This window comes from Morone saxatilis, unplaced genomic scaffold, assembly GCF_004916995.1.
Source record: "Morone saxatilis isolate NCDOM2014 unplaced genomic scaffold, NCSU_SB_2.0 Contig24, whole genome shotgun sequence".
Lineage (NCBI taxonomy): Eukaryota > Metazoa > Chordata > Actinopteri > Moronidae > Morone > Morone saxatilis.
Window position 1 is genome coordinate 22,368,278 of NW_023339807.1, and position 17,711 is coordinate 22,385,988.

Sequence of the window (17,711 nt, forward strand, 5' to 3'; positions counted from 1 at the left end):
TTTTTTTTTTTTTTTTAACATTCACCCCTTGTACCGTTTCCTGTCAATCGCTAGGGGACCCTTGCTTTGTGTGCTATGCCTCGGATCAGACTGCGTTGTGTTGTGTGTGTGCGCGTCTGTGAGCACAGTTGGGCAGCAGTCGTCGCCACTGTGCGTCGCTGAAAATGTTGCAGCAGCAGCCTCTGACGGGCAACGGGCCCTCCAGCGGCCGGGGACTCGGCATGAGTGGCCACCCCGGGATGCATGCGCTGAACTCGGTCCATCAACCTTCCCAGCGTCGGTCCGACGGAGGGGACCCGGGCCTCGAGGGCACAGAAAACGGACACGAAACCCGCAGAGATATTGGCGACATACTGCAGCAAATAATGACCATCACCGACCAAAGTTTGGACGAGGCACAGGCAAAGTTAGTGATAAGTTTGGTTGTTTTTATTTTGTTTTTAATGTTGTTGACGCTGCAGCTGTTTTTTCTTTTTGTGTGTTTTTTTGTTTTGGCGCTTTGTCGACTCCGAAGTTTCCTCAACTTCAATCTATTGTTTAGGTTTTTTTTTTTTTTTTAAGCCAGCAGCTAACTAATTAGCAGTCGACAGCTAACGAAAACAACGTTGCTTTTGTTCTAATCAGATTCGTGTGCTGCCGCGTTAGCCCCTTGTTTGTGGTTTTCTCCGCTGTCAGTTCACAAACACATTTCTTTCTGGTCTCAAAACGTTAGCTATTGTTAGCCTGCTGGGCTGCTAATGCTACCCGGCTAAAGCTACAACAGGTACGGCTAATAAAGGCGTTAAAAGCGCGTATTCTTCTTACGTTAAGACCTAATTATATCACAAACAAATGCAAATATATTACCAAACTGAACAGCTACTGGCTCACACACACACGCACGGCTTACCTGTGAACTGTTGGCCCTCTCTTTAGCTCTAGGCTAGTTAGAAGCCGTGCTAAAAGGTAAATTGGGTCTGTTTGTGTTTTTGTTTTGGTCAATTCTTACATCTGCTGCTAAAGTCGCTTTATGTGCACTTTTATCTTTATGCACAGGAAACATGCGCTCAACTGTCACCGGATGAAACCTGCATTATTCAGCGTCCTGTGCGAGATCAAGGAAAAAACTGGTAACGTTGTTTGGTATTACTTTTTTTGTTTTTTAATTAATGTTTAATGTTAACCACCATGCATTTGGTTTTGGTGTGCAGTCTCTTGGGTTGTTGCAGCGTTATTAGACTGTGTTGACAGTGTGTCACCAGAAGCCAATTATATTAAACACACACACACAGAAAAAGGAATTTGACTGGTTGTCAGTAACTCTTGTGTGTTTGCTTGCAATGTCAGAAATAAACATACAAGAAGATAAATGTAATTGGACAGCTATTATGTAAACTGTTATTGGGTATAAAAATAGAGACAACAGCTGAACAAACAGGCATACAGTGCCTACAGGGCAAGGCAATACATGCAGCTGTACTGCAAGAGTTAGTGTAGTTAAACTCCTTTATGGTACAGCAAATGTGTGGTGGTGGGCAGTGCTGCTAGATATTTGTAGATCATTTGGTTTTATCCTTTGTTGTAACAAGCAAGCCCCTCTTTCAGGTCATGTATTTAAAGACAGATTCGCTCAAAGACGCTGAGAAGTTACGGCCGTCTGTCTTTCAGTCCAGTGAAGCTGCTCTGCGCAGAAGGAGGATGTTCTGATAAGGAAATATTTAGTAGCGTGATTAGAAACTAAACAGTTGTATGTGATAGTGGCATATAGAGTAATGACCCCTCGGCTGATCCTGCAGAAAAACAAATCCATTCTGAGCCAGGAGTTGTATTTAATGGGTGACGGAGGGAATATTCACATTAAAAAAAAGTGTAATGTGACTGTACCTGTTCCCCACAAAGCTAAACAACAGTGACATTTGTTGTATTGACAGGCCTGTCAATGAGGAACGCTCAGGAGGACGAGCCTCAGGATCCTCAGCTAGTGCGGTTGGACAACATGCTGCTGGCGGAGGGCGTGGCGGGGCCGGAGAAAGGTGGCGGGGCTGCTGCTGCCGTGTCCGCGGCCACCAGCTCGGGAGGGATGTCACCTGACAGCTCGCTCGAGCACTCCGACTACAAAAGCAAGTTGAGCCAGATTCGCAGTATCTACCACACTGAGCTGGAGAAGTATGAGCAGGTACCGTGTCGCAACAGGAGACGAGCGCTGACATTGCCCGTACACGCTTGCCTGTACTAAAGCTGCTCGCCAGAAGCGTAATCCATTGGCATGTTAGGTCTAGAGTTCAGTCACACAACGTATCTCTGCCGGGGAATACACTTCTGTCCTTATGTTGCTGATCAGAACACACCAGGTATACGCTCCGTATCTCTGTATGAGAAGAGACATCTTAAGATTATTAGAGCGACACATATTCCAACCTACACTGAAGCCCTATTGCGTGCTGTTATTCAGAGCATCATTCAAACCATTGTAATGATACTTATCAGCAACATACCATACATTTTTTTTCTGCAACGTGAATTAAAACCTTGTTTGAGTCGCCTGTTCAACTTTCTGCACATGTAATACATAAAGAAACCCTTCTACCATAAGCTTCTATTGAGCTAAGCTGTTTTATTTGGCATCCAAATGCTGCTTTAACAGTGGGACGTACCAGCTATGCAAAGACCGTTAGTAATTGTGCTTATACATGATTATACATGCTTACTGTCAACAGTCCCATTAAGCTGACAATTTTCAGTATGTTTTATTGTGATATTTTCTCCTCTGACTCCCCTCATGTCATTAAATTCAGAATAGGCTTTGATAAGTAATAACAAAACCGCAGCATCATTGCTTTGCGCATTTCTTTCCTTCACTGTCCGTCGTCTTATGCCTCCCCTACCCAGGCATGCACTGAGTTCACCACCCATGTTATGAATCTGTTGAGGGAGCAGTCGCGCACGCGGCCCGTGACTCCGCGGGAGATAGAGCGCATGGTGGCCATCATCCACCGCAAGTTCAGCTCGATCCAGACCCAGCTGAAGCAGAGCACCTGCGAGGCCGTCATGATCCTGAGGTCCCGTTTTCTCGACGCTAGGTAGGCATGTGTGGTTGTTTTTTTTAAGGCATACTGCGATGAAATCTAGCTTTTGAAAATCTATCTATGAGTATCAGGTTCTCACTTTTTCTCAAACTTTTTTTAGAGAACAGTTGCTGTAGTCAGCTTGGATTCTTTGGTTTCAAATAACAAATGACAGTCGCTGTAAAAAGTAAAATACAATAAAAGTGACACTCCTAATGCACTCAGGGTCATTTTATATACACACATTTCCTAATCTGACAAATGTGTGTGTTTCAAACCAAAATTTAGAGTGAAAATAATTGCAAAGAGAAAAATAGTAGTAATATGCAGATATATCGATGCCTCTTGTTCAGAATTCATATTCAGGCTTTTCATGTCAAGTTGCACTTTTTTTATACACAATTCTTTCTAGAATGTATATAAACTTTTGTGGAGCATATTCTACTGACATTGTAGCCAGCATGTGGGAGTGTATAGAAAGGGCATGGCCATAAATAGTAACTGTGGGATAAAAAGGGGAAAACATTATAGTATGTTTTCCAATCTTCTCAGGCGCAAAAGACGTAACTTCAGCAAACAGGCCACAGAGGTCCTGAATGAGTATTTCTACTCCCACCTGTCCAATCCTTACCCCAGTGAAGAAGCCAAAGAGGAACTAGCCAAACAGTGTGGAATCACCGTCTCTCAGGTAAACCGCTGACTGTACTTTCAGGAACAAGCAACAATAAAACAGTTCTGTTCTAAGAAGGAAATTCTTCGTTTTTAAAGCTGTGTGTAATTGAGTTTTAATGTCAGTGAGCAAAAAAAAGGAGCAGGTCTTCAGTACTTATGTAATTTCTGTGTGTTTGAATCTGCCAGGTCTCCAACTGGTTTGGCAACAAGAGAATCCGCTACAAGAAAAACATTGGCAAGTTCCAAGAAGAGGCCAACCTTTATGCTATGAAGACAGCTTTGGGGGCCAGACAGGGCGACGATTCCCCACACACTCCAAACTCCACAGGTACCAAAAGACGTTGAAAGCTACAGTATGCGACTGCTCATCTTGAGGCAGTGAAACATATTGTTAGCGCCATCTTTTTCTGCCTCAGTATTTCCGTCCCATAACTTGTCAATCAAATGTCTGAGCTGTGTACCTGAACACAAAGTATAACCTGAGGCTGAGGAAAGCGAACGTTTGGCATTGTCATGCATTGAGGAAGCACATAGCAAACAAGGATCATTTATAGTCACAAAAGTAATTCCGCGTTTTTGAACTTGTCTACAACATTTGTGTTTTTTCCGTAACCTGCCTGTTGTGTTCTGGTTGCAAGCCTCATGTTTCCTGCCACAGCCTTGTTTGGATTAGCTTTTACCTCAAGTTTTATACAGAAACACATCCTGATTCTTCACATTTTAAAGGCAATATAACACAATATAGAATTCCATTATGCCATTAATAGCATAATCATGTCTGTATGTAACTAGGTTTATTTCTGGTAACTACTAAGGTTCTCTCTCCTCTTTCTTTAGGGTCTGGGTCCTTCTCTTTGTCTGGGTCAGCTGACTTGTTCCTCGGGGTTCCACCTGTGAACGGCGAGCAGTCTGCTTATCAAATGGGCATGCAGGTACTTTATACCACTTCGGGCATGGTTACACACATATTTAAGTGATATGGCTGGTGAAACTGTCCACAAATCACATAAAACATCAAAACCAATTAAATGTATTCAGCAACAAGTGTTATATATCTTATTCCTCAGTGTCATAGAGCTCTGTTGTTGTCCAGCAAATAATAAAAACACACCAGTGAACCACACTGTTGCACTGGGAGGGGAACACACACACACACACACACACACACACACACTATAGTATAATTGGAGTTAATCCCTCATACACCGACATGGTGCTGTGAATACTCACTACAACACCAAATGTGTATAATCCCCAACAAATGCACTATTTACTCTTGTTCGAGCAACATTTGCAAAAAAAAAAATAGCACCCAGCTGTTAATGGTAATTGCTTTTCCTTTAAAAGAAATATCCTCAGTAGAAGAGAGGCACACTAACACATTGTTGGTTTTGGTCTTTTCATGGGATTTCCTAATATAGAATAACTCGAGCCTCATTCTTAAAAGAAATACCAACTGTTTTATGTCATCAGCTATTCAGCTTTACTTTATCAAATACTCCCATGATGGATATTTTACATCACTATCAACCAGGGCTGCACCTGATAATTATTTTCATCATGGATTAGTCATTAGGACTATAAAACATGAAAAAAACAGTAAATAATGCTTGTCAAAATCTTGTGGAGCTCAAGGTGATGTCAAGAGAAGGAAAAGCTTCTCATATTTGACAACACAACATTTTTGAGTGAAAAATGATTTTAAAGCTCTACAGTTTTTGGTGATCTAAGTATTATAATGTAATGTTTTTTAGTCTAACATCAAAGACTGAACAGGTGGCTGCTGAACAACTGACTTGTTAATCAGTACCTTCAATGTTTCCAATAAGCACCCGAACACACCAAAGAGTTGACAGCTGCATTACCCCCAAATGTAACATAACTTTGACCAAACCTTACCAAATGTGGTGTTAATCGTGATGGATTATCTCAAAATTTTTTCAAGAGTTTGGGGATTTATTTTCACATAACTGTTACAGTAGCTATAAAATAAAATAGAAAATCTATCCAAAACATCTTAAGATGGCGATCTTAAGAGTTGGTAGGAATACACCTTTGTAGTTTAAGGGGCTAAACTCACAATGAAAAATGACACAATGCAGACACGAGTCACTTGTTGCCCTCTGACACCTCTTGTTTGTTCCTGTGTTGTTTTTCTTTCGATTTCTCAGCCTAATGGGAACTGGCATGGTCGAAACTCTCCCCCGTCCGGCGCCTCACCCCACAGCGACCACTCGGAAAACTCTGACTGAGGGCCCTGCCCGCCGGCACAGAACGACAGCAACGGAAAGTTTGACGACGGAAAAAGACAGAAAGAATGATTTCACACTTCCCACTTGGCTGCAGTTGTTTTTGTACGTTGTTTGTTTGGTTTGATTATTTTAAATGTACACTGTTTTCTTTTCTTACCGCTCAGCGTTGGTCATTATTATGTTTCTATGAGTAGCTGAGGGCACGGATGGTAGAGTGAAAATGTATGTGTGTGTGTGTGTTGTGTGCATGCAGGTGTGGTTTTATTATCGGGGTTGTAGGGTTTGTTTTCCACTACTTTTGACATGTTACTGAGGTGTGTGTGTTTGTGGTTGGGTGTGGGAGGGGGGAGGGGCTGCAGTATCATTGTTTTTAGCACACTATATCATTATTAATATTATTGCTGTTTTATTATTAGTGCTACAACTATTTTCATTTTAACTGCTCAGAAAGAGAGAATGCATTTAGTGGATGAGAGGGCAATAGAGAAAAATCCAAAGATTTTGTGTGTTTGTTTCTCTGTTTTGTTTGTTTGTTTGTTTTTCTACCGGGCTTATGTGTCCCTGTACAATGAATGGAGAGTGACTGAGTCCACATTAACGGTTTGAATGAGTATATCAACAGTGCTGTCTTTTTTCTGTACAGTGAAACACCTGTATTCTCTCTACCTCTTTTACAATAAAGACTCTCTGTATTCACAACCAGATGGTGATCGGTGCAGATTTATGTGGAGTCGAGAGGTCATGATGAAAAAACTGGAGGTTTTGCCTCTCTTTCCCCCAACAGAGTTTAATTTATGGTGCTCACTGCATTGAAAATGTAGAAATATAGCAGTGTATATTTCCAGTAATGGCCTAGTTTTTTTTCCTGCCTCATCAGATGGAACAGTTCTGTGCCACATTTTAGTTTCACATTCATTTCAACATTTAATTTATATTGTACTGCTGTGATGCATAATTCTCTAATTTACTTTTTATTTCATTAGTTTATTGAAAAGGCCAATTTTTATTTGTTGCCCTTGGCTGGATGTTAATGGCTCTGTAAAATAGAATATGGCAGCATATATAAAACTCATACAGCTGGCTACAATTCAAACTTGTAATAAAGAAAAAAAGTTCTGTTTAATGAAATAAACTATAAAGTATGTAGGAGCCACCCTAACAGGTTATTCCCAATGTAATGTGGACATGCTCCTGGAAAGAGATGTTGTATTTCATTACAAGTGTGAGCACCACAAACAAAGTTCAACTCACCTCCATTGTACTGGGATAGAGTCAGAAATCTTAAAGACAATTTCTCTCAACCTGGGAAAACAAAAAAGATATCTACATGTATACCATCCTCCCCACTATAACAACCACAAACCCTAACCTCTCACAGTTTTGACAAATAATGGACATTATTACCATATCAAATTTGGATTGTAATTTCATTCTCTAGACTTTAGAGGTCAGAGACGTTTTTGTGGGTTTGCATCACTTAACTTAACCTAATATAGGTTTTAATGCCAAAAAGTTATATGAATATTATACTATACTGCAATTGATCACCAACTTTATGACGCTGGGTTAGAAAACTCCTTTCTTTGAATTAACCAAAAGATTAAGCTGAGATAGGGTGTTGCGTGTGGCGTTAAATACTGTAGGATACTCATGCGCCCCAGCTATAATGCAATCAAGCCGTTAATTAATCTACATCAGCAAAGGACCCCTGGGGGCCATCGGGCTCCAGTTCAGCAACTATAATGTTAAATCAAAAGGCTGACACGTGTGCGTGGTCGCTGCCACTCGGCTTTCCCACGGTCGCCTGGGAGCATCAAAGGGTTTCCGCACCCAAATGTGGAACAACCGTGGCGCTAAACGGCGCGCCAGCACGAGACACTCGCCCAAATGGCACGCGTGGTCTATTGTGACAAGTAGGTGTGAATGCAAAATGTTAAACATTGTTACACCTCACCCTGCGGATTGACTAACAAATGCAAAGGCGTCAAGTGTGAGGGCAAAGTGTCGGCACTCGCCCGAAAGTGAGCGCACAGTTGATGGCAGGGAACAGGGACGAAAAAAGACAAAAGCTAAAAAATAACCACTCAAAAGTGATGTTGAGCGATTTTGACAAAATAATAGGCTTCAGTTTCTCACTTTGGCACCAGAAGTTTCATCATGCAACCTCAAATCAACCTTCAACCTCAAATGGTGCATGGCGCAACTGTACTGACTTTAGTGCACCCAAGTCTCTCCGTTGTCCAATCCTATAACATATTAGGCGACTGATGTCACAAGGAAACAACTAATCCTATTGGAATATAATAGGGAATATTAAAATAATGTGCAAAAAATAAACAATAATAAGGACAAAAACATTTTAAATACTCACCATTTAGTGAATATCAGTGAAAACTAAAGTTGTTATGATTATAAATGTTTTTAAATCGTCCTAATTTACTATCTTTGTTAAGATTTTTGATTTTCTTATTTTCAGAATAGCAAATCTGAACTGAATTTATCTATATTTTCAGGTCAAATACCAAATTCTGAATGTTCATTACGCATTTCTTTTTAGGAATGGCTTTTTACGCACCTGTTTTTCGCGTAATATGTAAGTTTTCATACACACGTGTCTTGTTTTTTGTAGCTTAACCTCAAGACGGGCTGGTGTTGGATAATATGATAACTTAGTTTAATCAAATGTAAAGTAGGCTATATACATTGCTGTGAATACAAAACGAGGGGCCGTGGGGAGGTGGTGCGTGGGTGAGAGGGGGGAGGTGGTTGGGATTGTAAAATTTGGTCGGGTGGGAGGAGGAGTCAGGCTGGGAGGAGGTAAAAGGGGCAGCCCTGGGACACGATCCTCAGTACCTGATCAGTTACAGACTGTGAAGGAACACTGGATAAGGATAGACCACTGGCTACAATGAAACTGTTACAGGACATGGAGGATGCACCAAACCAAAGAAAGGTAAATTAAATCTTGATCAATGTGTTACATATTGTTTTTTACAACGACTGCTATTTTGATGATTACACTTGGATTGTAAGGTGGTTGAAATGATAGTGTTGTCCCAGTAAAGCAAAGAGGAAAACGTTTTAATCAAAGTAAATGAAATGGAATTGAATCACCCACTCCTGTACATTTGGGTCAATCCCTCCAACATTTGTTTTGTTTTCTCCTCTAGTTCATAAAATCTCAGGTGGAGAAACGTAGAAGGGAAAGGATGAACCGCAGCCTGGAGTGTCTGAGGACCATGTTGCTGCAGGAACCACAACAACTGGTAAAAAACACATTTGAATGCACTTGCACACTTTCCATCTTTGTTTCAGTATTTCAAAAATGTATTTATCATTATTTTTAGACAGCACTAAAAATAATAGCCTCATCTCAAACACTTGCTTTATAGAAATATGTGATATACAGTAACTACATAAATATACAATATCAAAGAAAAACAGTGTTATTTGAACAAGCTATATTTCTAAGGAAATGTCATCATCATCCGTTCGGCTCCATTAACTCATACTGATGTTTTCATGCAGGGTGGGACTCAGCACAGAGTGGAGAAAGCTGAGATACTCGAGCACACAGTCCTCTTCCTCCAGAACACTGTCAAAGGAGACAACACAAGAGCTGGAGGTGGTGGAGGTGGAGGTGGAGGCCAGAAACACTCCTTCCAAGACGGCATCTCCACCTGCCTGCAGAGAGCTGCTCATTTCCTGGGACCCGAGGGTAAAGGCCTGTGGCTAGGAGCAGCGCTGGATGCATCTTTTGCTGCTCGCTTCTCCCGTTCAGACTCTGACTCTGCAGGCGTCCAAAGGAGAACCGAAGCTCAGTCCTCCTCCAGCTCTCTGCCGCACACAAAGTCCCTTCTTCGGATGCTGAGGCAAAAGTCCAAGCACAGACTGCATTCACAAGCCTTCAGCGTGAACAGTTTTGCTCATCCGTACCCACTTCCAGTCCAGCATGGGTTTCCCAGAATACCCCAACAGCCTCAGAGACAAAATGAGCTTGAGATCAGGGTGGAGGGACAAGCAGGCAAACAGAGCCCGTCCCAGAGCCACCCAGTTAGCCAGACAGTGTGGAGGCCCTGGCCTTGATCATCAGACAGTCAACTCTGAAAGTGAATTTGTAATGACTCTAACAACTGATTCATATTCACCAGTGCCAACTGTACTGTTCCTGAAAGAACATGGACTTGCAAGCAATGGCCTCCAGTCTTCTGATGACGCATGAAAGTGTTTGCTATTCACCTCAAAGCCTGTAAATAATGTAAAAATGTCATTTGTACATGTGCTGTGTGTGTGATAGGGTTGACTCACTACTATTGTTTAATGGTTTCGAATGAGCGCAGTCAGTTGGGCAGCCATCAATTCTGCTGACAGGCACAGGGACTCACCCAGACTGGGACAGACGTGAGCTGGATCATGTGGTTGAGGCTGAGCCGTCCGGCTGGAACTGCTGCTGTGCTCAAGAGCAAGTTTAGAGGTGAGTATCATGGAGCCAAAGAGTTTCCGTCCACCTTCATATACTGCTCAAAACTCTCCTCTGCGTCTGCTGTCATGATTCAAAAGTGTGGTACTGAAGTGGATAATGATTGAGTGTCCATTCATCACATTTCCAGGTGTGGGACCTCAGGGTTCGAGGCCAGGAGAGCCCCGTGGAGCCCCTCACATTCACCTGTGGGCCATGATTTCAGCATTAATGACATCTGTGGCTCTATGTACAATATAACATGTATTGTCTTTATATTTTATATATTTTGTCTATTTTGCACACTAATTTATTATGAATGTCTCCCTATGGTGAGCGGTACTCTTTTTTTATACAAAAATAAAAACATTTTAAAAAAAATTTAAAATGAAGCATGGTGTCAAATTATTTTTTTAACAGAATCAGATGCAAGCTACAGGCCTTTTGTTTGCATTGACAGCTCTTTTTTAGTTTTGAGTCGGACGTGTGTGAAGCATGGTGTCCTGCAGAGCTACATCCTCTAGGTGTGAAGTCTGGACATGAGGTGACAGAGTTCAGTAGCAGTTCTCACTTCAAAGACATCAAAGACAGCCCTGCTCACACATTATTCACTCTGTTTGAAAGCCTTTTTGGATTAAACCAAGAATAAAAAAGATAATATAGCCTGGAGCAGTATTTGCAAAGATCTACCATTAAAAAAACCTAAAATAAGTAAATTAAATCATATAACAATCCAGATTTAGTTGCAGCAAATAGCCCTGACACAGTGTGTTTCCACCAATTTATTCTGTTCTAAAAGAAGTCTGACCAAACTTGGTCTGGTCCTTTCAGGTTCAAAATATAATTTCTTATATAATTACTGTAATCCTGTCCATGTCAAACTTCTCCATAGTATCACAGCACTAATTTGCTCTGCTTTTCCAATATGAAGTACTTCAAGTTTCTATTAGGTGTAAATACAAACGTCAAAAAAAACTTTATACTCTGTACCTCACAGGATGAAGCTGACTGATCTTACCCCCCCCCCACCCCCCGCCCAGCTCATGTCCCCGTTTGTTTTCAGTGTAATTAGTATTCATTCTCTCACCCACATGGCCTCCTGCTGACAGGCCATTCGTTTTCTGCGCGTGTCCGGTGTCACTTCGCAGGAAACAAAACGTGTCTTAACACCTCCTGCAGCTCTTTGAAGTTCAGTCACACTCAGAGGACATTTGTCCTCCTGTCTGATTGTTGTATTTTAAATTATTAGTTATTTTTTATCAAGAAGATGTCATATTTAAACAGTTTTTAACCGACATAAAAACACATTTTATTAGGAAATTAAGTGAATGACAACTGCAGACTACAACTGCTGCTGTATATGTTAAATTATGTGTTTGCCTGTCAATAGGCTCTGCAGTGGAATCAGTTAATAAAAAATCAAGAACGCAGTCACCTTTACTTATGGAGGAGTTCGTTTACTTGGTTAAATGTTGACATAAATATAAACTATAGTGATGGATACACTGTAAGTTCATTTATTTATTATTTTAACTCTATTCGAACTTATTTGCCAGCAGTTGCAGTTACTTTACTCACACACTGTTTGGGTGAATCTGATCTAATGTGAGACAGCATGGGAGAAACTTTTCTGGCTCTTTCTCATGGGAAAAAGAGAACGAAGCGCCCATTTGCACTTTTATTATCTGTTAGAATTAGTACACCATTAAATGAAGTGTGTGGAGGGTTGAGTGCTTTCACGTTCCCACACACACACGTACACACACACTGGTCACTCAAATGCAAATTAGGCACCAGGCTTTTAATTATTTTACACCTATTCGTTGAACTAATTGTAGCTTTCCCTCAAATTCACTGAAGAGAACTGACTCAGTAAAATGTTTCAAGGCAAAATTCATAAGCCTATTCCGCATTTGTGAAAACACGGCCATGCTCCCCTGTAGAAAGACTGTGTCGTGGGTTCTTGTGAACACAGATCTCTGTTATTATTCCCTCATAGAGTTCATTTTAATGCACTTAAATAGCGCCCAGGTGTTAAATAGTCGCGTTGCTGAGTTGAGTAAATAATTGGATTGAAGCCCAGCTGGACTGCTGCTGACTGTGACTGTCAGTGAAGGCACCACTCTACTGGCTTGTGGCTTTATGGTCGTCTTATTGGATTATTCTATTATCTTTGTGACTTATCTCAGTGATATTTGGGACATTTGTATCGTGTCTTTCTAAATGAAGCCCTAGGCGCGTGCCAAACAATATTATGGAGGATAAACTCTCCGGCAAAACATACAAAGATAGAAAGATAACAATACAAAAATATGTATTGTTTATCTACAATATATCTCGACCGAACTGACGAGTGAGCGTTCCTCTGGTATATATAATAAATATATATGAATGAATGAAGTCTTGAAGTCTGTCACATATTGTGTTTACCATGAATTCAGTCAAGTGTTAAGCGTTTCCCGGGTGGCGCGTGTGTAGGTGTGAAGTGGTCGCGTGGTGCTGGAGCTGCTGCGCGTGTCTGTCTCACTGGGTTGAGTTAGTTTCAGAGTTTAAAGGGTCAAATAACAAAGACACTGTTTGTTTCTGCAGGCAATGTGTACACTAAGTCCAAGGTAGTCCTTATCGACTGAAAATAAGAATGAATCTCTAAAATCAACCGCAAAAGCTGATCTTAAACTGACCACAGAGGTCTAAAAGTATTGTTTTCCATCTAAAAAGTGAACTAATAACAATAATAACTAATAACAAACTGACAAAACGACAGTGGTGGAGAGTAACTAAGTAGATTTGCTTCAGAACATTTTAAGGGGAACTTGTACTTATACTAGACTATACTTCACTACATTTCAGAGGGAAATCGTTATGTCTATACTGTTTGACATTTACAGACTGAGGTACATTGTAAACAAAACCCACATATGATAAGTTTATAAAAAAACATTCAACTTGTGACCTCTTAACTAAAATAATACCTGGTTGGAACCCTTTGCCTCGTTGTTGTTATAGCATTTCCACAAAAGAGAGATTCTACCTCTAAACTTATCTGATTTCATTAAATAACTGGTTCAGGAAACTTAAAAAAAAAAGAGCAAACTCTAGAGAAACATCCAAAAATGAAGGATTTACTTTTAATGCAGTATTTTTACGTTTTTTTAGTAGTAGTTTTACTTGAGTAAAGTACTTCTTCCACCACTGCAAAACGGACTGGGTACATAAGCAATGTGCCTGAAGATAAACTGTTATGATTCTGCGGGGAGAATGAGGCAAATGGCCACGTGTTCTCCAAACCTAATAACAACAAATATACATAAATAAATCTCCTTTCGTCAATGCACATTTGGCGTCTGACACAACAACATGCAGACAAAGGCCGAATAAGTGTGACAGTGGGAGAATGTCCCCCAGCTCTTTCTCATCATGGGAACGTGGAGCAGGAGGCTGCATCCTCACTTTATTACCTGTTAAAACCGATACTTCATTTATGAAGTGTGCTCGGAGGAGAGGTGCTTCTCAGGTTCCCACTCGCACACGTGGAACTCAAAATAGTCTACAGGGTATGACAAGAGTCAAAAAATGTTTTGTCGTTTTGTTGTAGTACTGTAACTAAACACAATTAGCCGCGCGTAAAAGGTTCCACTTTACGCGTAAAGTCTTTTTACGCGCGCCGCGGTTGTCCCTTGAGAACTACAGTATTAACATGTAATGTACTACCTAAAGACCGATAGTAAAATATAGCTCTTGGTAACTGATCCCACAACAGACTTGATTTAGTTGTGTTTACTGAGTGTGGGAGACTGTCAACATCTTCAAACTTTCAGTAATCTTGGCAAAAGGTGGGAGTCGCTCCCTCAACTTTCTCTCATGGGAAAATTGGGCAGTGTGCTCTATTCACACTTTATTACCTGTTAGAATCGATACATCATTACAAAGAGTGTTTGGGGGAGAAGTGGCTCTCAGGTTCCCACGCGCTGCTTCTCAGAATGCCATCATTAAATGTGCCGCCATTTGGTCTTATTTTGATCTCATTATTTCACAGGTATTTGTAATTACGCGCGACACAAAGATGCACTCTTAGGCAGACTTTGCAGATTGTTTGTAGATACAGAAGCATATTTTGAATGCAATAAAATATGTTCAGCTAAAACCTGTAGTTTTTGACACATTAGCTTTGTTTTACATCAAAAAGACAACATATTACAGAGCTGCGCGTAAAAGAGTGGATTTTACGCACGGCCAAACAGTTGACCTTTTAGCAGATTTTACATAATTTATGACTATCTCAATCATCAGTGAGTCACTAAAAGAGCGCTTATTCAAAATGTTCTCGATTTTGTCTGATTGTTTCGGCTCCACACTCACTTTTTCTCTGGCGCTGTCGGCCTGAGGGCGTCTAGTTTCGCCGTCAGTAATAACGGTGTGAGAAGTCACCCACGGTCATTTGTCTGAGCGTCACGCTGTTTTGGCGGATGTCTGTTGCTTTTCCCTTACATGTGTAAATAATTCTCACACGAGCCGGTAACACCTTTCACAGGCGCGTGCCGTTCTGTGGGCAGCTACACGTGCCTCCACACTAGTGAAGGCTCTTTAGGCGCATCGTTCACTCTGCATTCATTTTCTGGTCAAGATGTGTTAAAAAGAGATAATTAATAAAGAACAAAGTGAAGTAGAAAATAAATAATATATCTTAGAATATATATTACATTTCTAACTTATTTTAACGTTTAAACATTCATAATTCCACTGATTAATTTCCACTGATATGGTCAACTCTTAACTTTTAAACTGGAGGAGACTCAAACTGCAGAAAAAGTGATTCACAACAAATTAGGAGTTGCATATTTCACAGACATTAACAATTTGGTAACTGAGTTTAGTAGTTTCAGCATGGAGTAAAACCTAGAGTAAAAACAGGTCTGTGGTGGGTGGAGCCTAAAGTTACGCCCACCTATGGCTTAAAAGCCCTCACTGAAGCCTGAGAGGGCACATTCAGCTGTGACGGAAAGACCGATAGATCTGCTGTTACCCTTGGATAGTTCTTGGAATACAACCATGAAATTGCTGCAGAATTCAGAGGACGCAAAGGCACAAAGGAAGGTACTTGTATCATTTATGCTTTCATTGAATATCACAGATAATTTTGTAGTAAATCACAGGATCTGTTATACACGAGATGCACATTACTCCGTGTATAAACATTTCTAATTTCAATCATTAATTTTATTTTTTATTTTCTCGTTTCTGTCTCGTAGAGCCTCAAACCTCAGGTGGAGAGACGTCGAAGAGAGAGAATGAACCGCAGTCTGGAGAGCCTAAAGACGCTTTTACTACAGCGACAGGTAAAAGCCACATAGCTCTGGTGATCAGGTTACCTCCAAGATTAAAGGCCTTTTATTGAGTCTGAGAAACCGTTTATTAAATCTTTGTTTCTGTCCTAGGAAGCGACTCAGCGCAGAGTGGAGAAAGCTGAGATACTTGAGCACACAGTCCTCTTCCTCCAGAACACTGTCACAGGAGACAAGACGAGAGCTGAAGTAGGTGGTGGAGGAGGAGGAGGAGGAGGCCAAATACACTCCTTCCAAGACGGTTTCTCAACTTGCCTGCAGAGAGCTACTCAGTTCCTGGGACCCGAAGGGAAGCACCTGTGGCTTGGAGCAGCACTGGATGCGTCTTTTGCAGCTCGCTTCTCCCGTTCAGACTCTGATTCCACAGGCGTCCAAAGAAGAAATGAAGCCCATTCCTCCTCCAGCTCTCTGAGTCTCAGAAAGTCCTCCAGGTCCATTCTTCAGTTGCTGTTAAACAGGTCCGCACACAAACTGTGCACGCCTGCCCTCACCGCGGCCAGTTGTGTTCAGACCCGCGTAGAATCACCTCGCTCTCCTCCCACGACTCCCCAGCAGACCCACAAAGTGGCGAGTCGAGCGAGTAAACAGAGCCCGTCCCAGAGGCAGCCGGTCAGCCAGTCACTGTGGAGGCCCTGGCCCTGATCACCACGCAGTGACTGCAGAAACTGAACTTTTATTGACTCTAACATGCTGACTAATATTCCTACAACAGCATGTGTTGTTCATTTGACTTTCTACAAGGACATTCTCAGTGCAATGTATTGAACACGGGCCTCTTGCTTTTTTGTAAAGTCTGATAAATTTGTAGATATTGTAAATGTATTATGATCACACATGCTGCTACAGCCTTTACAGGCCAACTCGTGTTAATTGTGTCATTTATGATGTATTTTTGCACCTTAATTTATTCTATTTGTCATTTGTAAATAAACAAAAGGAAAAATCAGTAAACGATGCGTATGTGTTCATTGATTGTTTTCGGGCACGTGTCTTGAGGAGCATAAGTGTGGAGTAGAGCTGCCACACAGGAGGATAAAGGCACCATGCGGTGACGTTTCACGCAATATCACACATGGAACAAGCTTAATCCTCACTTTGAAATACTACAACATACAGGCGGTCAACGCATTCAGGGAAACTAAATACACCCTTACATTTATACCTAATTAACCTTAATTAACCATTTATTTTGACACCTAATGTCGATTTACGTATAATTATAATAATATATTATGAGTATTGTGTCTGTAAGGGTATAGGCAGGCTATATGTAAGAATTATAGTTCAATTTGAGCTAACTAAATAAAGCTGATAAGGAGATAAAGCCATGCGTAAAAGTTGCCATTCTCGTGCGCAATGCCATATTTTCCGGCATTGACATCAATATTAAGGGACAAAATGTATTGCGCGTTTTATTTGATATTTAATTGAGAATGGAAATCGCTGTTAGGCCCAAGAGTCACTGTTGACTGTATAAAAAGAATGTGGTATCTTAAGCGTGCGTAAAAATGTTTTGCGCAACGCTGTCCGATCATTTAATTGCAACAGTTTAAAGAGTTGTTCATACCACGGGGCAGAACTTCCAGTCTGTGATTCATTTACATCTCAATCGTCGGCAAATGCGCGTGGGAACGTGGGAAGTGTCTCCTCTCTGTGCCACCCTCTCCAATGTATCAGTTTTAACAGGTAGTAAAGCTGTAAATGCAGCGCCATTTCCTTCTTTCCCACGAGAAAGAGTCTGAACCCACCGACGACCTGTTATCTGAAGCAACATGGTGTAATTTAACTGAAGAATAAAAACGGGACTGGATTTCAGCCAGGCTAGAAAATGGATATGACAGCTGGAAATTATTAAATATTACTAAAACACTTTTTATTAATAAACAGTGAAAATGATGATGACATTCCTGTGTCTTTGAAGAAACGTGGTTGCTAAGAACTG

The 17,711-nt window shown here is 41.0% G+C and overlaps 4 protein-coding genes across 4 annotated transcripts in view; 3 read left to right on the forward strand and 1 right to left on the reverse strand.

Moving 5' to 3' along the window:
- Positions 1 to 1,037, reverse strand: part of LOC118335656 (G-protein-signaling modulator 1) — a 4,663-nt gene extending 3,626 nt beyond the window's left edge. Inside the window, exon 1 of the mRNA XM_035672073.1 lies at positions 890 to 1,037. The gene's annotated coding sequence lies outside the window, so the exon portion shown is untranslated. The remainder of the gene's footprint in view (positions 1 to 889) is intronic.
- On the forward strand, positions 86 to 6,670 carry pbx2 (pre-B-cell leukemia homeobox 2). The gene is made up of 8 exons (XM_035672071.1): positions 86 to 406; positions 1,036 to 1,109; positions 1,911 to 2,155; positions 2,869 to 3,059; positions 3,597 to 3,732; positions 3,903 to 4,044; positions 4,554 to 4,648; positions 5,888 to 6,670. The coding sequence occupies exons 1-8, from the start codon at positions 165 to 167 to the stop codon at positions 5,966 to 5,968; spliced, it is 1,206 nt and encodes a 401-aa protein (XP_035527964.1). The 5' UTR covers positions 86 to 164; the 3' UTR covers positions 5,969 to 6,670.
- Positions 6,671 to 8,876: 2,206 nt separating this feature from the next.
- LOC118336327 (transcription factor HES-7.1-A-like) lies at positions 8,877 to 10,439 on the forward strand. The gene is made up of 3 exons (XM_035672947.1): positions 8,877 to 8,921; positions 9,139 to 9,234; positions 9,497 to 10,439. The coding sequence occupies exons 1-3, from the start codon at positions 8,877 to 8,879 to the stop codon at positions 10,052 to 10,054; spliced, it is 699 nt and encodes a 232-aa protein (XP_035528840.1). The 3' UTR covers positions 10,055 to 10,439.
- A 4,990-nt stretch (positions 10,440 to 15,429) lies between these two features.
- Positions 15,430 to 16,597, forward strand: LOC118336234 (transcription factor HES-2-like). Its single transcript, XM_035672836.1, has 3 exons — positions 15,430 to 15,521; positions 15,677 to 15,763; positions 15,863 to 16,597. The coding sequence occupies exons 1-3, from the start codon at positions 15,477 to 15,479 to the stop codon at positions 16,409 to 16,411; spliced, it is 681 nt and encodes a 226-aa protein (XP_035528729.1). The 5' UTR covers positions 15,430 to 15,476; the 3' UTR covers positions 16,412 to 16,597.
- Positions 16,598 to 17,711: the final 1,114 nt, after the last annotated feature.